The sequence below is a fragment of the Electrophorus electricus genome, chromosome 25, assembly GCF_041902795.1.
Source record: "Electrophorus electricus isolate QZ-2024a chromosome 25, ASM4190279v1, whole genome shotgun sequence".
Lineage (NCBI taxonomy): Eukaryota > Metazoa > Chordata > Actinopteri > Gymnotiformes > Gymnotidae > Electrophorus > Electrophorus electricus.
In genome coordinates, this window is record NC_137521.1 from 10,638,068 (window position 1) to 10,657,815 (window position 19,748).

Consider the following 19,748-nt stretch of genomic DNA (forward strand, 5'->3'; position numbering starts at 1 on the left):
CAAATATACAGAAATCCCTAATTTTTGAATCTAGCCCCAATTCCAGGCTGTAATTCACAAAAGGACCAACTTCCATCAAGAAAGTAAGAATATTAGTTTACTCTTGTGGTTACTAACTATATTAACCAGTATTGTAGAAGGGTATGTAACAAGACATTTTAACACATTGTGTGAAAACTACCCCATCAGATCTAAATAGTGTCAGTTTCAAATTAAATGCTGCCAATTAATTAATAATCTCATCGAAGGAACCAGGACACTGTTAGTACCAAAACATGAAAAATTTAACACACAACTTTTTCCCATTAAAAAAAAAAAAAATCCTTAGTACATTTAGTCCATTATCCCATAAATGACATTATGTTTAAATATAACAATGCAAAGCAAAAATTGTAATATGAAAGATCTTAGGTATGTTTTTAACCTACCCATTTCATTTAGCCTATTAAACTATTTAATGATGAAAGTCATCTCTCTGCTGGATGTCCATTGGAAACAGAACTTGTGTATCTTAGAAAGCCATTTCCACATTCACAGACCTCTACAGGTCTTATTTGTTCATCATAAAACACTTTACATCTGTTTTCTTAGCATTTTTGAAGTTTTCCATCATTCCTAACAGCAGCAGTCAACCAGTCAAAAACGTTAGTCAAAAAGTTTTTATTTGATCCAATCTTTTCATATTTTTTTATTGCATTAAAAAAAATAAAGTTTGAATCACTGATTCACATTATACAACTCAAAACACTGACATGTGAACTACCCAGTGAGTTGAACTTCACCATAACTTACCAAACTTTCAGAAAGTTATACCTCAGTTGTTCAAGCTACGATCCTTGTGCCCTTCTCACTTGTACAGAGAAACACTCCATGCTGTTCTCAGAAAATGTCTTTTCTGTAGACTCCACCTCATGTACTGACAGCACCCTTATGCACCACTGCAGATTGTTCTGGACAGGTGCGTTGGTTTCTAGAAGTCCTGCCGGATGTTCTCCTTGTTTTCTTCTCCCTGCTGATGCCTCAGCTGGGCAACATCATTCTCCAGCTGCACTATGGCACGCTCAATCTCGTAGTTCTTACTCACCAGGGACACCCAGCTGTCGCAGTTCAACGAAACCAAGTCAGTCTCACACAGAGTGTCAGACAGATATTAGAAAGCTCGTAAATGCAAAACACTCACTTTGACTCCAGCTCTCGCAGTTTCGCCCCACCAGATAGCTGATCGTTCTTACGCTGCCAGTTCAAGTCCTGAATCTGTTTTCTGAAAACAGTACAGCAGTGAATTAAGTTAGACAAGAGAGTTTGGGCCAAATTATACTCAGAAACTAAGAATGCTCAATAATGCTGACAATAAGCCCACAGAAACTAGTGGCCAACTACCTAAATGACTTTCTAATTGAGCAGCAGCACAACCTCCAGCACCATGGCAGTGAGCACCGGCTCCGCCCCCGATGCACACACTGATGACGCATGACTGCACTGCCAAACACAGCCCAGAGGGCATCACCGGGTTTGCTGATGATACAGCATAGTGAGTCCCATCAGTGATGAGTCATTATACAAAGCAGAGGGGTGCTACAGCTGGGGGGACCGGAATGGCCTACCCAGGGCGCTTAGGTGAAGGGAACCCTCAAGAGGCACTGTACTGGAGAGTGAGCGCAGGCTATAAATAAGGGCACATGAGTTGAAGCGCGAGATTGGTAACTTGAAGCAGATATAGGTAAAAAACTACAAGTCCCACAGTGCATAGCTTTAACAACACTGAGGCCAGATATGGAGTTGCACTTTTAAAAATTGTGGACGCAGTGGATGAAGCATTCAAAAGGAAGATGAAATACACAGACCTGGTGGCGGAGGTGAGAGAACATGGGTGGCAGGTGTATATGAGCCCAGTAGAGATTGGTGCTAGGGGATATGCAGCTGTCTTCCACATCCTTGCTCATAGAATATGCTTTTTCGAGGCTATAAACTAAGGGCAGCTGTGAAAGAATTAGCTGAAGTACCTGAAAGGGTGTAGTGGATAAATATAGGGAGGATAACTCAGTATGTGTTGCTGTTGTAGTGCTAAAAGCCCATATGGAACTGGTGGCACTGAGCATGAATTAACCATGCCAGTGGTGCTGGTTACAGCCTAAGTCACCACGGAGACCAATGCGGGCTTACATCGGAGAGGGGTGGGTCTGGGATGCCAGACCTCACCGGTGAGCCCTCCAGCGGTGTCGTGGGCTTAACTTGGAGAAACACAGATGATGGTTACCTGACGACTCCTTTGAAGAGCCGTTGAGGTTGTGGTTTCTATGATGTGAGGTGACTGGACTCTGTGTGAAACTAATTGTTTGGCACAGGGGTATTGACATCTTATCCTGTGCATTTCATTTAACTGAATGACAGTAATAATTTTGCATAAAATATCAAAGTTAAGAACATCACTGATGTCTCTCCATGATTTCCATGACAACTACAACAAGCACTGCACCAGCAAGGCCTCCAGCATAAGGATAACCGCTCCCACACACTAGTTTTTGTACCCTACGTCTGGCAGAAAGTATTGCAGAATTTGGACCAGGTCTCCTAGATTCTTCAACAGCTTCTTGCTCCAAGCCGTCTGTTACCCCAGTCGTCCCCAAACCCCACGAGCCCTAGCTGTATGTTAGCCACTTTACATACTATACCACAAAACATTTTCTCAAGGTTGTTCACAAATATTAGTGATCAGTATACTGAGAATGTATTTACTGCCCTGTAAGTTAGTGTATTACACTCTGCTACACTAAGCTCTTAGGAGGAAAAAAAAAAAAAAAAAAAAAAAAAAGTTCACTATAATTCACTATATACTTGTATATAATTGGGGCTTACCTGACTTTCTGCAGTTCCTTCTGTGCATTTTCAATCATGAAGGCCAGGTTGCTATTTCATAGAAACAACAAAAATAATCAAATTAAAAGGGAATGCAAAATAAATTCTTGCAGGTGCTGGTAACAGGATAGAGGTGCTCAAGAATGAACAGGACTTGGCTCAAAACAGAACACATTAGAGGCAGTAACAGGAGGAAACGGAGTTGGATACACACTCATTGGACACTTTCCAGGCATTGGTTCCGTACTGAGCCATGAGCTCCAGGTTCTCTATGCGTACGGCCTGGTGCTGCAGCTGTGCCATCGAATTATTCACACAGTCCTGCCATGCCGTGATGTCGTTCTTTTGCCCAGATGAGGGAGCGGGTAACTCGTACCTGGCATTGTGCGCATGCACATTACAAATTAGTCACTCAAAAACCATTCTCTTACAATATGACAATAATATCAGAATGCACAGCTCAGCAATTACTGAAGACTGCTTCAGAACTGGAGAATGTAGGAATACAACATATAGATCTAAGAGACTAACTGCACTGACTACAGGTTCACTCCTTCAGAAAATGTATATTGTTATTTTAGTACTCTGATCTCATATACATTCACTACCCATTATTAGAAATGTCTTGTAGGTGTACAAGTAGTGTCTTTAGTAGTGTCACGTGTTGCCAAGAACACTTAATTAGCCATTCTCCAACCATTCATCAGTTGTAATTTTCTGGCCACATGATTGCTGTTGGCTGGATATCTCTGGGTGGCACACAACTCTCAAGCCAGCAGTGATAGAATACAATAACTCTAGCAATGTTGCTATGCTGGATAAACTTCTCCTGTGACTCAAACACTACCTTAGCTCTACCATGTTACTGTTCAGATTTGGCCATGACCCAAATACCTAAATCAGCAGTGGGCCTGTGGTCAGTAACGGACTAGTGGCGCTAGATATACGAGGTAGCAGAAATAATGTATATAAAGCAGCCTGCAATACACATGTCCTTAAAGAAGTGGTCAGGAAGTGGAAGTTCCCGATAACTCCAGTGGATAGCGTGCACGTAATCCACCTTTTCATACTGAGAAGCTCCAAAGGTTGGCGGGCAGCGAGCCTCTCAAACTCGTTCCGCATGATCTCCGTCTGTGTGAACACAAATCCAACGATTCAAAAAACCCCCCCAAAAAACTTCATGGCATTCACGTTTTGCCGCCTGGTAAATAAACACTCAGAAAAAGTCACATAAGAAACAAAATACGTCGAGCTCATAAAACCAACACAACCGACCTCAAAAGCGGAGAAGTCTGGCGTTGGCAGGTAACTGAGATAATTCTTTGTGGGTCTGTACCGCCGGGTTTCCTCCTCCACCAAGGCGGCAGCCTAAAACCACGAAACGGCCCCAAGTTAGCGAGCTGACTGAATGCAGCTCCGTCAAGATCTATATTTTTATGGTCCCGAACACAACTACCTTAATTCAGTATTAATATGAACGTTACAGTACTGTGGCGCAGACAAAATGAGTAGTTAACAAGGTAAGATAGGTTACCATTCTTTTTAGAAACCAGCGAACTAGCAGCTTCGCTTAACCAGCTAGCTAACGTACCACACGATTATTTATGTTTTTAGAAGGTAACAACCACCGCTCTCTGTCGAGTTGGTGTACTTACTGCTTCTCTGACTCCAGGTGCATCATAGCCTTGATCAAAGTAAGGCAGAGCATCAACAAAAACTTCGCCGGCTACTGAAGATGTTCCAGCCATGTTTAGCGTGACGGAAGTAGTCTTCTTCGGCTTTCTTAAATGTTGAATGTTGTGTACATTTGCGCCCCCTTGCGAGCTGGATGTTAGAAATAGTAACTATTCGATCACCATAAACCAACATAAGAGTTGCACATGAAGGCATTTTATTCGAAAATGTCACAGTACACTTCATGGTTATACAAAACTATCATATAAAACTGTACAAAATGTAAAAATATTTTGAAATGTCTTTTCAGACTTCAATCACATATGTTTTAGTTTGTAAAAATAAGAGAGTGAAATTTGAAATTTATTTTTTAAACTATTGAGAAGCATCATCAGTGTGTCTCAGAGGAATTACAAATGCGTAACTTGTAAAGGAGATGACACCATCTCTACATTTCAAATCAAATTTACCTTTTGGAATAATACTTTCCAGTTTGGAAAGCTCTTTAAGGTGTAAAGAATACTTATATTGAACCGCTTTTTTTTTTTTTTTTTAAATTACAAAAAAAAACCCAAAAAGGATCTGGATTAGTGTATAAAGGAACTACATCATTAGCCTTCCTGCACTTAACCAAAACATTTTTGCTTTATACAATAACATGTCCCAGTCACCTCCCAACTCGGTCCTGCTTTGTCACTTGTTTATAAAAATCCATTTCCAGTTTTTCAGCTAAACACAACTGCACAGACGCTGCCAGCATGAGCATTTTCTGGGGCCGAACACGCCCAGTCCAGACTCTGTCTCGTCCCCGCCTGCCTGCTGGGCTCGCTGCTGAATCGCTGACTCACAGGCCTCCTCTAAGCAATCACCATGACCACAGCCTTCCCCACTTGGCACTAGACTGGACTTTTTCTCTGTTTAGGCAATCCCTCACTTCTTCTGTAAGAACTTCATTTTGTTTCCTAAAAACAACAGACTCATTATAAGGAAATGGACGTGGTTTCCATTTTTTGTAAAAGATAAGGAACCATCTTACCAAGGCCCTTGAGGAATTTGTTGACTCCGCTGGCTTCGGGTTCCGGACAGGAGGCAAGGTATTCTGCAGCTCTCACCTCAAAAAGGCCTGGTGAGTAAGTGACGGATGACACCGATTCAATCATCATCATCATCATCATCATCATCATCATCGCACCTATTTTGCATACAGTTCATCATTTGCACATGGTGCATAATTTCTTTTGCAGTTTAACGCAGTTAATCTTTTCTTTCTTTTAACGAACAGCTCATTGTTAATTGTGTTGTGAATGAAATGGGTGAAATAGGTGCAGGATAATGGATGGCCATCAGCAACCATAAACAGCACCCAGCATTGCAAAATGCCTTTTGATTAACAGAGAACATTCCATAAAAAGCAATGTGCATTACTATAATTAGGATCTAAATGATACCTTTGCCTACTACGTGAGACGTTCCAGCCGTCTTCCTTCTCGAGACAGAGCATGCAGGAGACCGCACTCACCTCGCACTCCCCCCTTACGGAGCTCTCGGTCTTGGATGAACCCGGCAAACATCTGCGTGTCCATGAACAGCTGGAGGAACTGGCGCACGCCGCGCGATGGATGAGACTTGCGGAAAGTGTCTCTGTTGAGCTCATGGACGCCCGCTGACCCCGTCTCGCCGATGTGCAGCGAGTAATGTCCCGCCAGCTCCACAAAGAACCGCACAAATGCCTCCGACACCAGAGAGCTCAGGTCGCACCCCTCTACAAACACAGAAAGATACACAGAAATACTTAGGTTAAACCTCATGCTATAATGGTTTAAAAACAAGTTAAGGACCTTAATAAGCATGAGTTACATTCCATCAGGTCAGTCATGCGTAGCTTTCAAGTCTTATGACTCATTAGTTAGCACTTTAGTTAAGTGACAAACTCAGAAACGTAGGAAAAAAATATGTGCAACAGAGACAAATGAGTCAGGCTCGCTCTCTGCTGACTGCAGCCAGCCAACAAATGACATCCAACTCTGGAAAATGTCTCCAGTAAGAATGGAAAGTCAGTCGAAAAAGTGTGGGACTTTTATTTTGGCATACACCACCAAAAATGTTGTAAGGAAGGAAGCCAGCATTAGAATAACTTTTTATTCCTTTAAATGAACACAAAGGCACCTGCTAAACAGCTTTTTGCTGTTTATAAGTGTTCTGTCCTGAATAGTGTGGTATTAAATGTAAGTGGTATTGTGGTTTTCCTGGTTTGTCATATGGTTTGTCATATCCCTGATAAGTCTGTCAGTCATTGCAAGTACTACCCTGGTTTTATCCTCCTTGGTCTGCTCGAGAGGATAAGAGGATAAGCACGATTGTCTTTGTGTTTGTACCACACAGCCACTGCCAAGGAAAGATCTTCATTGTCCATTGTTGCTAATCAACTAATCTTTAAGCTGTGTTTATTTCATGGATTTGGCTTCCAAAAATTAAAACTTACAGGAAAGCTTGTGAGTTTAAGTATGATTAATATCACTTAAGAGGCAAAGGATTAAGGTAGTGTCTGCACTGTTCTCAGCCCCTTCAGGAAGCATGTAGGTAACAGGAATGGGTTATCAGCTACCTTGGCCAGCTTTTAGCATGAATGGAAACTTATAAACACTACAGATGTTTAGTATTTCAGCCAGGTTTTGTCTGGCGCCCCCCCCAAAAAACCTCAAAAATCTTCAGACGGCAGTCCAGCTGAAATGTAGCCAGTGAAGGGGAGCCTATGGAAAAATACTCGTCACTCCAGTCCAAAGAGATATTGGACCACACCTTTAAAACACAAAAGGTGCAGCGGTGATGTATGTGGCGGGGTGGGGTACACACTGACCTTCCCTCCTGCCCTCTTCCCTGTCCTGCAGCATCTCCTGCCGGCTCTCCAGGACTTCCTGCAGGGCTGCCTGGAGCTTACTGGGGAGGATACAGTCCTCATCTCCCAGCTGAAAGACACGCATGAATGTTGGAGAGGTGGAGGAAAGGACAGATTAGAATCATGGAGAAAAACAAGGAGCTTCTGCCATGCCGATATGGCACGTTATCTAAAGTGCCAGATTCTGATACACCATCATGAACATCAACACGGCATTACCAAAGAGGTAATGACAAGGCAGCACCGTATTGTCACTTATGTCATAACTGGACAACTTTGAGGCCATTTGGGCACTGTTAAAATGTCAGCGATGTCTGGAATTGTTGTTTGGGTAAATGCCGTCAAGACAGGCCTGGACATGAACCTCACATCACACTTCTCATTCAGCACACTAAAAGCCCACACCTTTCCTATTGTGATTCCTTCAAATACACACCCTTCTGCTGGAAAACAACACACACCTGGACAACAAATTTGTCGGCACACAGGTCTACGATGAGCACCTGCAACGAGAGGAAACACTGAGTCCTATGCAGTAGCACAGGGTTCAACACGAAAACAAACAACAACAACAACAACAACAACTAACTAACAAAGCAGTCTCCATAGAGTCTGCAGACTCCTGTTCGGGTCATTTTACACTTTAAATTTAGACACTTTACCCATGTAGCTGTTGTTATCCTTTAAAATGTAAAAGATTTAATTACACTTAAAAGATAATGAAAGATTTTAGAATTATTTCAAAGATTCATATAAGAACAAAGTATTGCTAGGCATTATTGAATTCAACTGCTTCATCTGCTAATCAAATTAAAATAAGAGCTTGTCCCCGTTTCTTGTTTTTGTTATGACTCACAGTTCCATGGCATGGTTAAGTAAGTCTAATTCCATGGAATGTTCCTCTTTATTCCCCTGTTTTTCCTCCAACCCAACAGTCCAGAGCCACTGACCTCCTCAATGGGCAAATCCAGCAGCTGAGGCAGCGACGGCGAAAGTGCCCCCATGAGGAAGGGGGTGGGAGAGCAGCTAATGTCCAGCATGCTGGCAGGCAGCACGGGCACGAAGGTGTGCTGCCAGGTGAAGGGGTAGAGCAGTGCCAGGGCTGAGTGGGCACAGCGAGACAGGGTGCTGGAAGAGAAGAGAGAGACATGAGGCTCGCTGTCTCTGTCTACGCAGCGAGACAGGTAGGGTATAGTGCGTGGGGCTGTGTGTAGCACGCGCAGCAGTAACAGACCTGAGTTTGTCCGCGATGAAGATGACTCTCCTCTCCAGCAGCAGTGAGGCAAAGACCTGCAGCAACCTGCTCACACTCAGGCTCTGCAGTAGACTGTCAAAGTCAACGTGCTCCAGACGCGAGTCCACTGGCCGACAGAGAGTGAGCTCCTACACACACACACACACACACACACACACACACACACACACACACACACACACACACACACACACACATGTGCACCCACACACATACACATGGACACAAACGCGCACACACAAAAGACACTGAATCTGTACCTTTATTTATGAAATTTTCACATGTACTTATTCATTCATACACCTATCTGCGGGTGAAATTGTAGTACGTCTGTGCAACAGGAGGCAGCCTAGCCAGGATTTATTGTTGAGTCTATATGAATCCATAACCTCACCAGTGGAAACGTTACCACATGGTTCCCTTTGCGTGAGGTGCACAGACATGAAGAGAAGGGCTATACCTCGTTGCCTGAGCCGGGGAGGAAGCTCCGGACGGTGATGGTGCGTCCAGGGGCAGGAAATGGTGCCTCCATGACACTGCGCATGAAGGGGTGGACAAGGGCTGGGGCGATCTCCCTCCGCCTCTCCACCTCCTCCAGGATCTACACACACACACAAACACACAGACACGCACACACAGACACACACACACACACAGACACGCGTACATATACACAAACACACAGACACGCGCGCACACACACACACACACACAGACACGCGCACATATATACACACACACACACACAAACACACAGACACGCGCACACAGACACACACACACACACACACACACACACAAACACACAGACACGCGCACACAGACACACACACACACACAGACACGCGCACATATACACAAACACACAGACGCGCGCACACACACACACACACGCGCACATATATACACACACACACAAACACACAGACACACACACACACACACACAGACACGCGCACATATACACAAACACACAGACACGCGCACACACACACACACACACACACACACAGACACGCGCACATATATACACACACACACAGACATGCGCACATATACACACACACACACACACAGACACGCGCACACACACACACAGACACGCGCACACACACACACACACGCGCACACACACACACACACACACACACAGACACACGCACACACACACACACACACGCACATATACACAAACACACAGACACGCGCGCGCACACACACACACACACACAGACACGCGCACATATATACACACACACAGACACGCGCACATATACACACACACACACAGACACGCGCACACACACACAGACACACACACGCACACATATATACACACACACACACACACACACACACACACGCACATAGACACGCGCATGCACACACAAGCTGTCAAACGATGAAAGCAATGAGAAATCTAAACACTTCACCAGAATCACCAGAGCATAAAATACAGGCTTTTTCAACTCTCTTGAAAGATCTCAAATCAGATATAGACAGCAGAGTGTTTTACACGCCCATTACAATAAGGCCTCAAGGCATTAATTCATCAAGTCGTCACAGGCCTCGAGTCAGCAGCTGATGTTATCAGACAGAATTCAGGATGAGCACAACACTGGTAAACCCCGCTGACCTTGGCAAACAGGCCGAAGCACCCTAGTCTGCTTACGATGCAGTGAACTTCAGGCAGTCTCTTCCCCTTTCCGCATGGCTGCAGGACAAGAGGCCAAACCAAAACACAAAACACACGTGAAAAGCAGCCGTCACTCAGCAGTGCCACAGTGTTGCTCTTTAAGGAGGTGGACATTAGCGTCCCACTACACACGCTATGCGTTGGTTTTTTGTGTTCTATTCCACACACGCATCTACGTCTTAGGGGCTCACCAAGATTTTGCGACAGTAACCAAACCAGCGGCTCCCGTCTTCTCCCGTCAGGACGAACGAAAAGGTTTCACTGTAGAAAAGGGATTAAAATGACAGCAACGTTCAGGGATTCTAGTCCGAACGGCACAGCATTGTTTAGAGAACTGCTTAAACACCCCCAGTCACATGTTGAGCGAGCCATGTCTAGACTGTTTATGAGAACCCACATGCAATACACAAGCACTTCCTCGGTTCTGAGTCAGCGAATCAGAGTCAGAAACACCCATGACGAATGAGTCAGTTCAGAGCACTGAGTCGCATAACAGAAGCGCGTAACCTGTTGACGTCCGCAGATGGCCTCCAGCCCTCGGCGTCTGGGAAGCAGAAACTGGGAATGGCCTTCAGGCGATCCTCCGTTTCACGAGACAGACGCGAGGACTTCTCAAACTAAAGACGACGACAACCACAGCGCATTGTAAAACACAACCAGCTGTCCTGATCCAGTCCAAATAGAGGGGGTCAGCGGACATTCTTCTACAAGGGGATAGCAATATTCTGGGTCTCTACCTTGGTGGGGAACTGCTGCGTGATCTCTGGGTAGTACGTGTTTCCGGGGGAACGTTTCCTCAGTGACACCACCACAAACAGCTGGAAGAGCTGCTGTTGCTGTAGTTGGATGAGGTCCCTCTCCAGCGTGCGATAGCCTGGTCTCCTCCTCAGCGTGGACTGCACATACACATGCCGCTGCGAGTAACCTGAACCAGAACCGGCATTTCATAAATCAATAAATAAATAAGAAGAATAAAAAGCAGCCCCACACTGCATACACACATGCCAAGAAGCCTCCGGTCTCCTCAGTGGTCCCCACCCATCCCTGATTAGAATTAGAATCATTATTTCTCTTCCATCATTTGCAATCTTTTTTTCCCTTTTTTGTACACTACATCGACGGTGATCTAGATCTTTGGCCCTGGGCCGCAGCGCTGAGGGGAGTGTGTGAATAGAGTGTGTTTTCCCCATTCCAACACACTTGACTCAACCGAGGAGGAGGCTCGATATGCAGTTTGAGAGTCTAGTCTGCCGCTGGGAAGTTATTAATTTGTGGACTGCAGGCTGAAATTAAGAGTCAGTGCTCTTACTGCATATTTGAATATTTCATGAAAGGGGCTGGAGAAAGTAACAGACCTTTGCTGCTCTCCTCCGGATCACTCTCTGTTCCGCTTAACTCATCTACCAGAGAAAGCAAAGAGATCACAATGAGAGAGAAAGAATGAGAACTTTACTATGTGGCATTTATTAATGAACTCCTACAAGACCTATAAAAAAAGACTAATAATTATTAATTACTAATGGGGAATTCCCTATCGTTACTATTTTCACATTGACTGAAACGGTGGTGACGGCCGCGAGTACGCGGCTACCTCTGCTGGTGCTCATCTGGCTTTTCACTCTCTTCCTCCCTCTCTTGGCCTGGAAGATCTCTTGGATCCTGCTCACGTACTGCCCAAAAGACAAACAAACACCACACATGATCACAAGGCATCTGTTTAGCTACAGCTCAGCGGCTGGCCTGCAGGCACATGGACGAAAGTAAAGAGAAAAGGTCAGATGTAGCAAAACGTGGCTGTGTAATTAAGGGTGTCTCTCTCCAGGAATCGAACTATTTAATTACTTCTTGTACTGGTGGAGGGAAAACAAGTTGGTCAAGGTTTATAGCCATGGCACCCATACAGTCTAGCACATTAGACACAAGACAGTACGACAGCCATGTCTGCTCTGATGCAATACAGTCAATACATTCTCCTTCTGGTGGTAATGCTGATTAAAAGGCTTTATTCTTTCAAGCAGATCCAATCTACTTAGTACTTTCCACTCCTGCTACCTCCAAACTATAAATGGCCCTCCAAGCCTGCAAAAGCTAGACCTCTGAGGAAACCATGTATAGGTGGACAAAAAATTCTACATGTAAATGTCGGTATTTGAATTTAACTAAACTAGTATGTGAATGTGGTCCAAAGAAGTATTTTTACATCCTTTTTGTACTGTATAAATATTAAGTATTTAAATATCACATTTGGGTATCAAATATTTGACTTAAAGGAAAAATACAATGGAACCTAACTGTGAAGCCTGTACAGAGAGATTCCCACACATTTCGTTATTTGCACAGACACAGCCACACAGAACAGTAGCAGCTTCTGTGACTTCTGCCATTAGTTCCTTCCTCCGTCTACCTTTTCTCAAATTCTCATGAAACTAGAATGAACAACAGAATAGAATCAAACAGCAATAGAAGAACTGGACTAAAGAAACAGGTCGACTGTAGCTGTAAGAACACTCAGACAGCACCATGTGGGAAGCTTCCCTACAACCTGAAGCAAAAGCAAGACTGTCATTTAACTCCACAGTTTGTCTCCACAAACTGCGATCCAACACTTACCTCCCCACTCAACGCTTCTGCATCATGGCAACGGCTTCCTTCCATCAGCTTCATGTGTGTAGGTGTGTTTAATTAACCCTCATTTAAACTGCCTTAACATGAATGACATTGAATGCCTCTGATGACACCAGCTGTCCAAGACTGAGTGTATCTCACACACACACACACACACACACACACACACACACACACACACGTGCGCGTGGATGGTTAGTCAGCGCTGATCAGCATGTGCCACATGGCCAGGGTGATAACGCTGACTGTCTCATCCATTCCCCATGAAGGGCATTTCCTGTCTCCTGCATCCATCTCCTCAACGTTTCCCCCGCATCACCCTTTTTCTTCTGCATGCCTCGGAAATGTCACCCCCCATCACGTGCGTGGTATCCCCCACCCCCTTTAACTTCTCTTATGACTAATTGCTATGGGCTGGAATTGGTGAGGGAGAGGTTCGGTTTTACTACTCTGGATTATGCGTGCACCTCTGATACATTCAAGCACACAGATCATGTGTGTGTGTGTGTGTGTGTGTGTGTGTGTGTGTGTGTGTGTGTGTGTGTGTGTGTGTGTGTGTGTGTGGCATCAGTGTCTACCTGAGGCTGTCGCTGTGTTTTGTATGCAGCCCGACTTGCTGCCGATGCTTTAGGAGTGGTAGGTGTCTGGGACAGTGATGTTCCAGCCTGCCTGAAGTCTTGCGCTTCCTCGGGGAGAACGTCAGTGTTGACTCGCAATGCAGGGGGCTTTGGGGGCAACTACAGCCACAGATACAATGTGAGAAAAGGGAGTCAAAAATGGAGACATCATTTGGCAACAAAAAGCAACAGTGAAGTACACAGTGAAAGCAGCTGTCAGACCGTAGATACTGGGCTGGGCTCTTCTACACTAGACTTTGACCTCATTGACGTTTTACAAAGAGCAAAGGTCGTCCGCATAAAATCCATTTGAGCTTACGACTGGAAAACCAGGTGTAGCATTTTGACCTGCATGATTGGCCATAAGCGGCTGGGTACGTTTCCTGGAAAGGGAAAGTTGTGGGAATCACCTTTGGGGTGCATGAGTTCTGCCTCTTTGCAACAGATGAGCTCCGTGAGCGTTTGATGGGCAGACACATAGGAGAGAGTTTGATGTCCTCATATGGGTTCTCCTTTGACAAGTCCGCTACACATGACAGGTTGAAAGATGCAGGAAGTGAGGAATCATCATGAGACTAATTTAAATGCCATACTCTGTAAAGGACATTTTAAACACAAAAGGTCAATTGGGACAATCCAGGAAAAAGGATAAACTGCAGAGACCTAGTGTGGCTGAATTTAAAGAGTGTGTGAGATCTGAGTTTTCTTTTCATATTTCCAAAGCAAACCTTTTTGGTTAATTGAAACAGTATCTGCCGTTTCCTTTCCCAGTTTCAAAACTGACAACGGCGACACTGTGTGTGGACCGCTCGGTCCCGCTCTCTTCCAAAGAGCTGTCGGTTTTGACTCTGTGTCTCATCACCATGCCTTTTACATTGTGTGTGTGTGTCTCTTTTGGTTGACGCACCCATTATGTCTTCGTAAATACTGTCCTCGGATCGGGCATGGTACAGTCCTGAGCAGCGGAACACTGGCCCCCTGGATCCCTGCTGCGCAGTCACATGAACCACATCCTCGAACTCAAACGACTTCCTATGAGGGGTAACAGTATAGTATGCAGGCTTGGTAAAAGTTACCTTTAGGAGCAACGACCATCACTGATTGCCCTGACTTGGTTGTAAATCACAGTACTTGTGTGTTAACAGTAAAACAGATGACTTTCCAGTCAAAAGAATAATGTTCACATATTGTGTGTACAAGCCCAGGGTCTGGCAGCTACTAAGGTCCGCGCAGGCTAATGGAAGCACAAGAAGTAAGACGGGGTTGGTAAGTGTCATCTCCAGCTGCAAATGATTTCTACGCATTTGCTTCGGGCCCCTTTGAAAGGCCCGTCACATTACACATAGCGTGATAGTGTCACAAAAATGCTGGGGTTTCTATTGAAACCAACACGTCCTGTGAAAAGATAAAACATATTCAGAGACGATGCACTACGTTGGGAAACAGGATGAATCAATCAAGAGAAAGTCTAAAAAAATGATAAAAGAAGACACTAAACACCAGTGTGTGCACGTGTGTATGTAAAAACAGCTCAGTGTGACCTCTACATTCTGGGCTGAAACAGAAGTAAGCCAGTTTCAGACAATAGGCCACGACTCAGCCAAAGAAGGCCTTACATCACAGCTGGAACGGAGCCAAGATGGACGCATTCTCATCGCTATGTCTCCCAAGTCTTGCTAACTTTCAGCAGGCTAAGAAGTGAAACTGGCTGACAGGATGTCGGAAACCGAAAGGACGGCTCACTCCTGAGGTGATGGAATTACACTTCATTTTCACAAAATGATCTGCGCACCGCACTGACTAAGGAGTTCAGAAGTGTGTACTGTACACCAAAAGACCATTCTGTACACTCTGAGAAAGATATGCAAAAAGCACCTGACTGCACAGAACAGTATGGGGCTTGACTATAGCCAGTGGCAAGCACAGAATAAAGTAATTCTAGACACACACGTTTGTGTGGAAAATGTGAATAACGTGATTTTGTGACCACTCCTTGGCCAGTAGGTACTACCACTACTTTCTATCCATCTAATAACCATCTAACTTTCTACTCCATCTAAAAAGATAAAATGCAGCAATAAAAAGCAGTAGTAGTAGCATTACTAAATTATTTAATAAGCTGTAAACATTCACCGCTACATTTTAAAAAAGGTGGTTACGGTTCCTAGAATTATTAACATTTGAAATGGTGTGATTATCACTACATGATTAAACTGGTAACTGCCTCATACATTATACAAAAGGACGTCCATAATATTCTGAATATCTTAATCTTAAAACGGCAACTGGCAAGCAAGTAACAAAAACTTTCCTAAAAGACATCATAATCCTTGTATGAGCCTGACCACTGGACTACAGATGCAGCTCATATAGTCAGTGTGATGTTTCACATTTGAGTTAGTAAGTTTACTCTATAAAATATGGATGCTGCCCTGCCAGAAGCATTTCACATTCACTCACCTGTTTTTTCTGTTTCGGGAAAAGCCGTTGCTGGGGGCGACCGGACATAGGGGAGGCGGGCCTCTGGGAGGATGTATGACATCATGGCTTCTAACCTCTTTTGATTGGCTACCTAGAGACTGCTTCTCCCACTGGACTGAATGCACAGGAGGGCAGTCAGCCCCTTGGTACTGGAATGTGCGTTGTGGTTTAGGTGGTGGTATGTTGGGCTGTGGAGAACAGAGTGCAGTTTCCCTCGGGATGAGACCTTTCGACATGGGTGAGGGTGGTTTCGCTCTGTCCCAGAGCGCCTCCTCTCCCTCTAGTCTCCTCCAAAACCCCCGAGAGGTGTAAAAGTTCCCAGGAGGCAGAGAGTCCTCAGGATCGTCTACATGCTGAGGTAGAGATGTTACGTCAGCATCCGTGTCATTTTCACCAGTCTCACCGTGACTGCTTTTCTGCTTTTTCACATCCAATTTGTTTCCAGGCAGTTGTGCTTGGGTCTTGCTGAGTGACAGCTTTGACACAGGGCTTGAGGTTATGACCTCATTCGAACATGTTCGGCGGTGCATGGCCTCAGACTTGCACCCCCCTGCGGCCTGCCTGTCACTAGCCTGGGTTTCCCTGAAATCCAGACCAAGGCTTTTGGCTTTAGACAGGTTCATTTTCCTACATAGTCCATTGTTTTTGTCATCAAGGTGAACTACATTTCCCAATGCTTCCCTAGAAAGACTGCGGGATATGGGGGTCTTTTCCCTTCCCCCGTGCCCATCCTCTGGCTGGCTAAGCCCCTCCCACTTGGAGATCTTCTGTTTGATGTTGACGCCAGTCCCCCGAGGCAGCAGCCTTCCCGGAACAGGTGACTGCCATGCAATCGTTCTTCCTTCTGTCGTTGCTCCTCCTCCTTCTCCTCTTCCTCTCCCTCCAGGTTTCCCATAGTCAACCCCCAAGGCCAGCATGGCAAGCAGGCCACTGAGCAAGCCAGCCCTCACTGCGTGGACATCACTTCAGGAAATCCATGACCACATTTGCTGTCAAGAGAACAGCAAGGCGATCCAGGACTAACCCCAACCCTCTCCCCACTGCAGCACCGGTTATGATGGTTCCTTTTTCTTGAGGCACTTCTATGCTTCCTATTCCTGGGCCATTTTTCCACCGCACTGTGCAGACAAACAAACAAACAAACAAACAAACAGGAAATTGTGAGTTCAGACTACTGCTAAGTTGTGGAGGTCAGCGGCACAAGGTCCAGGAAGCATCGCATGGATGTACGATGTACATAAAGGGAGGAAGCCGTCTCTGTCTCTATCAAGGTTAACAACGGCGCCAAAAATAAATCCAAAATGGATGGGGTGGGGGAGCGAGAGCGAGAGAGATAGAGTCAGGAATAGAAACAACGGTGCAGGTCAGCTACAGAGACCCATCACCCTGAGCAACCCCCACCCCCCCCCGATCCCATTTCCCTTAGCCACCCCCACCCTCTCCAGCTGGGCCTGCACAACCACTGCCATGCATTAACACACTCAAGAATAATGTAATTCAACTTCACTACTCTCAGAGAAGGCCTCTTTTCAGCATGGCAACAAAAGGACAGGCATTCCAAATATTTTACATCCAGATTCACAAAATAGACAGCCTTTCATCAATGCACAAGAACACCCTTTAAAGTGCATGTCAGTCTTTAAAAAAAAATAAATGCAGCATTTCATATGCATTAGTAATCGCTGATCTCCACATAACAAGCCAAAGGCAAAGGAGGACACTTGAAATTCTTGAGCAGATTCTGTCTCTCAGGCTGGAGCCGGAGCTTAGATGAACCTGGCAGGCGTAGCATGAGCCCTCATCCACAGCCAAAGCATTCTGGACACGTTGCACGTTGCGCTGGAGAGACTGAAGGGATTCGCGCAGGAAGACGTGCTGGAATTCTTCAGTGCGAGGCATCAATGGCACAGCAGCGACTACGCATGCTACATTCCCGCAGAACCCAGGTGGACAGGAGTAAAGATTAGCACATGTGACCAGTAATTGGGAAAATAGTGCCTTTATTCTGGTTGACCTACATCAGACTGGAATCCCAGGAAGACCGGAGCCAGGACCCTTCCCCCTTGGATCATCACACCAACTGACCCACTTGTGTGTCTGCATATGTCTGTCTGTCTTTTTGTTTTGCAGGAAGATTTATTCTGTGTTTCCTGAGATGCAGGAAGCAGGGATCAGCAGAAAGTCCATAATGATGGTTTAGCAGATTTGTCATGGAGCTGCCTTCCAAACTTTTTTTGGATAATGTCTGATTGAGGTTGGATACAGACTAGTCCCTCCGCTTCCACACATTATGTCAACAATGAAAAAGTTAGGCTGTGGGATCATAGTGTACCATGACCAGTTCATGACCAATTCTGGTGCAAACTGACCACATCTCAGCACAACGGATCTGCAGCCAAACTTAAAAATCTTCCTTGAGCCTGTCTGTAGACCAGCAGCGTCGTGTAGTGCACACAAGTGGCCGGTCTGAGATAAAGGGAGAGTTTAAGGATTTTGAATCAGAGACAACGAAATGATGTAAAAAGAAACTGTGTGGCCTAACTTCTCATTTGTGGAAGAGAATGGAGAGGAGCTATTGTTAGCATCAAACGCAGACCCAGAGCCAGGATAAACTACTCGCTTTGGTGTCTGAGCCATCTGCTTACAGGTTACCCACAACACAACTGCAACTCAGAATTATTGCTTGTGCTTTTAAGAGAAATCTCTCTCTTACACACACACACACACACACACACACACACACACACACACACACACACACACACACACACACACACACCACACACCAACCAACCAACCAACTGGAGACCCTAGTATTAGGAGACCTTAGTATTAAACATTCTCCAAAACAACCCAATCTTCTCATGGGCCAAATGAAGGCTAATTGCAACTTTGGGTCACGTGTTCCTCCCACCTCAGGTACTGATGCGTGAGGGGACTTGCCGTGGCTGGGATACGAGGGTGGTAGTGTGCACCTATGAACTGCGAAACCGTTATGATTTATAAGTCGTGCCATTATCACAGTATGTGTAACACGTAGTCTACTGATTACACCGAAGCAGCACATTATAATACGTGGCTAAGGAAAAGCGCATCGCAATGACGGCAACATCCAAATTTTCAGAGTGTAAATGTCCCGTTTTTCGAGACAATATTAAATGTAGTTATCGTAGTCCACTTTAGATAAAGTGATAAAAGAAGAATTCGAAGAAAAAAATAAATGTTCTCCAGAACACTCACCTCAGCCCACTTTCAAACAGTAGTGAGGCACTCACCAAACGGCACGACTATCTGGGATTTCAACATAACACACTTTCGGCCAACTTAGCTTGCGCCTTTGTTTTTGGAAAGAAACTCACTTGGCAGACTCCGTCAGTTTCTTCAAGGTGCTTGATTATTGTGAAAAAAACAACGTTTCAAAAAATAAGACAATTTTTTTTGTGTGTTTACTAAGCGCTTATCTTGCTAAAGTTCCACTAATTGACAATCCCATTTGTACTCGTCGCCCAGTGCTGTAACTCCGATCACCCGACTTTACATGCAAGCTAACATGCTAGTTAGCCTGAAAGCTAACTAACTTCTATTCATTCCCGTCAAAGGCTGCCGAGTCCTATCAGGCTGAAAAACGAAGTCCGGAAATCCACGACA

At 45.0% G+C, this 19,748-nt stretch overlaps 2 protein-coding genes across 6 annotated transcripts; both read right to left on the minus strand.

Moving 5' to 3' along the window:
* Positions 1–644: 644 nt before the first annotated feature.
* On the minus strand, positions 645–4,654 carry bcas2 (BCAS2 pre-mRNA processing factor). The gene is made up of 7 exons (XM_027009995.3): positions 4,512–4,654; positions 4,132–4,224; positions 3,917–3,987; positions 3,071–3,232; positions 2,857–2,907; positions 1,181–1,261; positions 645–1,097 (listed from the first exon to the last, which is right to left on the minus strand). The coding sequence occupies exons 1-7, from the start codon at positions 4,602–4,604 to the stop codon at positions 971–973; spliced, it is 678 nt and encodes a 225-aa protein (XP_026865796.2). The 5' UTR covers positions 4,605–4,654; the 3' UTR covers positions 645–970.
* A 70-nt stretch (positions 4,655–4,724) lies between these two features.
* On the minus strand, positions 4,725–19,610 carry dennd2c (DENN/MADD domain containing 2C). Of its 5 annotated transcripts, XM_027009991.3 has the most exons (19): positions 19,341–19,610; positions 16,080–17,218; positions 14,527–14,651; positions 14,030–14,145; positions 13,581–13,739; positions 11,969–12,047; positions 11,733–11,777; positions 11,115–11,302; positions 10,885–10,994; positions 10,569–10,638; positions 10,318–10,395; positions 9,142–9,282; positions 8,661–8,809; positions 8,377–8,554; positions 7,888–7,929; positions 7,388–7,496; positions 6,050–6,292; positions 5,567–5,653; positions 4,725–5,492 (listed from the first exon to the last, which is right to left on the minus strand). In XM_027009991.3, the coding sequence occupies exons 2-19, from the start codon at positions 17,015–17,017 to the stop codon at positions 5,461–5,463; spliced, it is 2,889 nt and encodes a 962-aa protein (XP_026865792.2). In that variant the 5' UTR covers positions 17,018–17,218; positions 19,341–19,610; the 3' UTR covers positions 4,725–5,460. The 5 variants fall into 5 exon arrangements, 3 of the variants coding, with proteins under 3 accessions (XP_026865792.2, XP_081564044.1, XP_081564045.1); XM_081707918.1 differs by lacking the exon at positions 7,888–7,929; XM_081707919.1 differs by lacking the exons at positions 4,725–5,492; positions 5,567–5,653; positions 6,050–6,292 and having other exon boundaries at positions 7,863–7,929.
* Between the last annotated feature and the right edge of the window lie 138 nt (positions 19,611–19,748).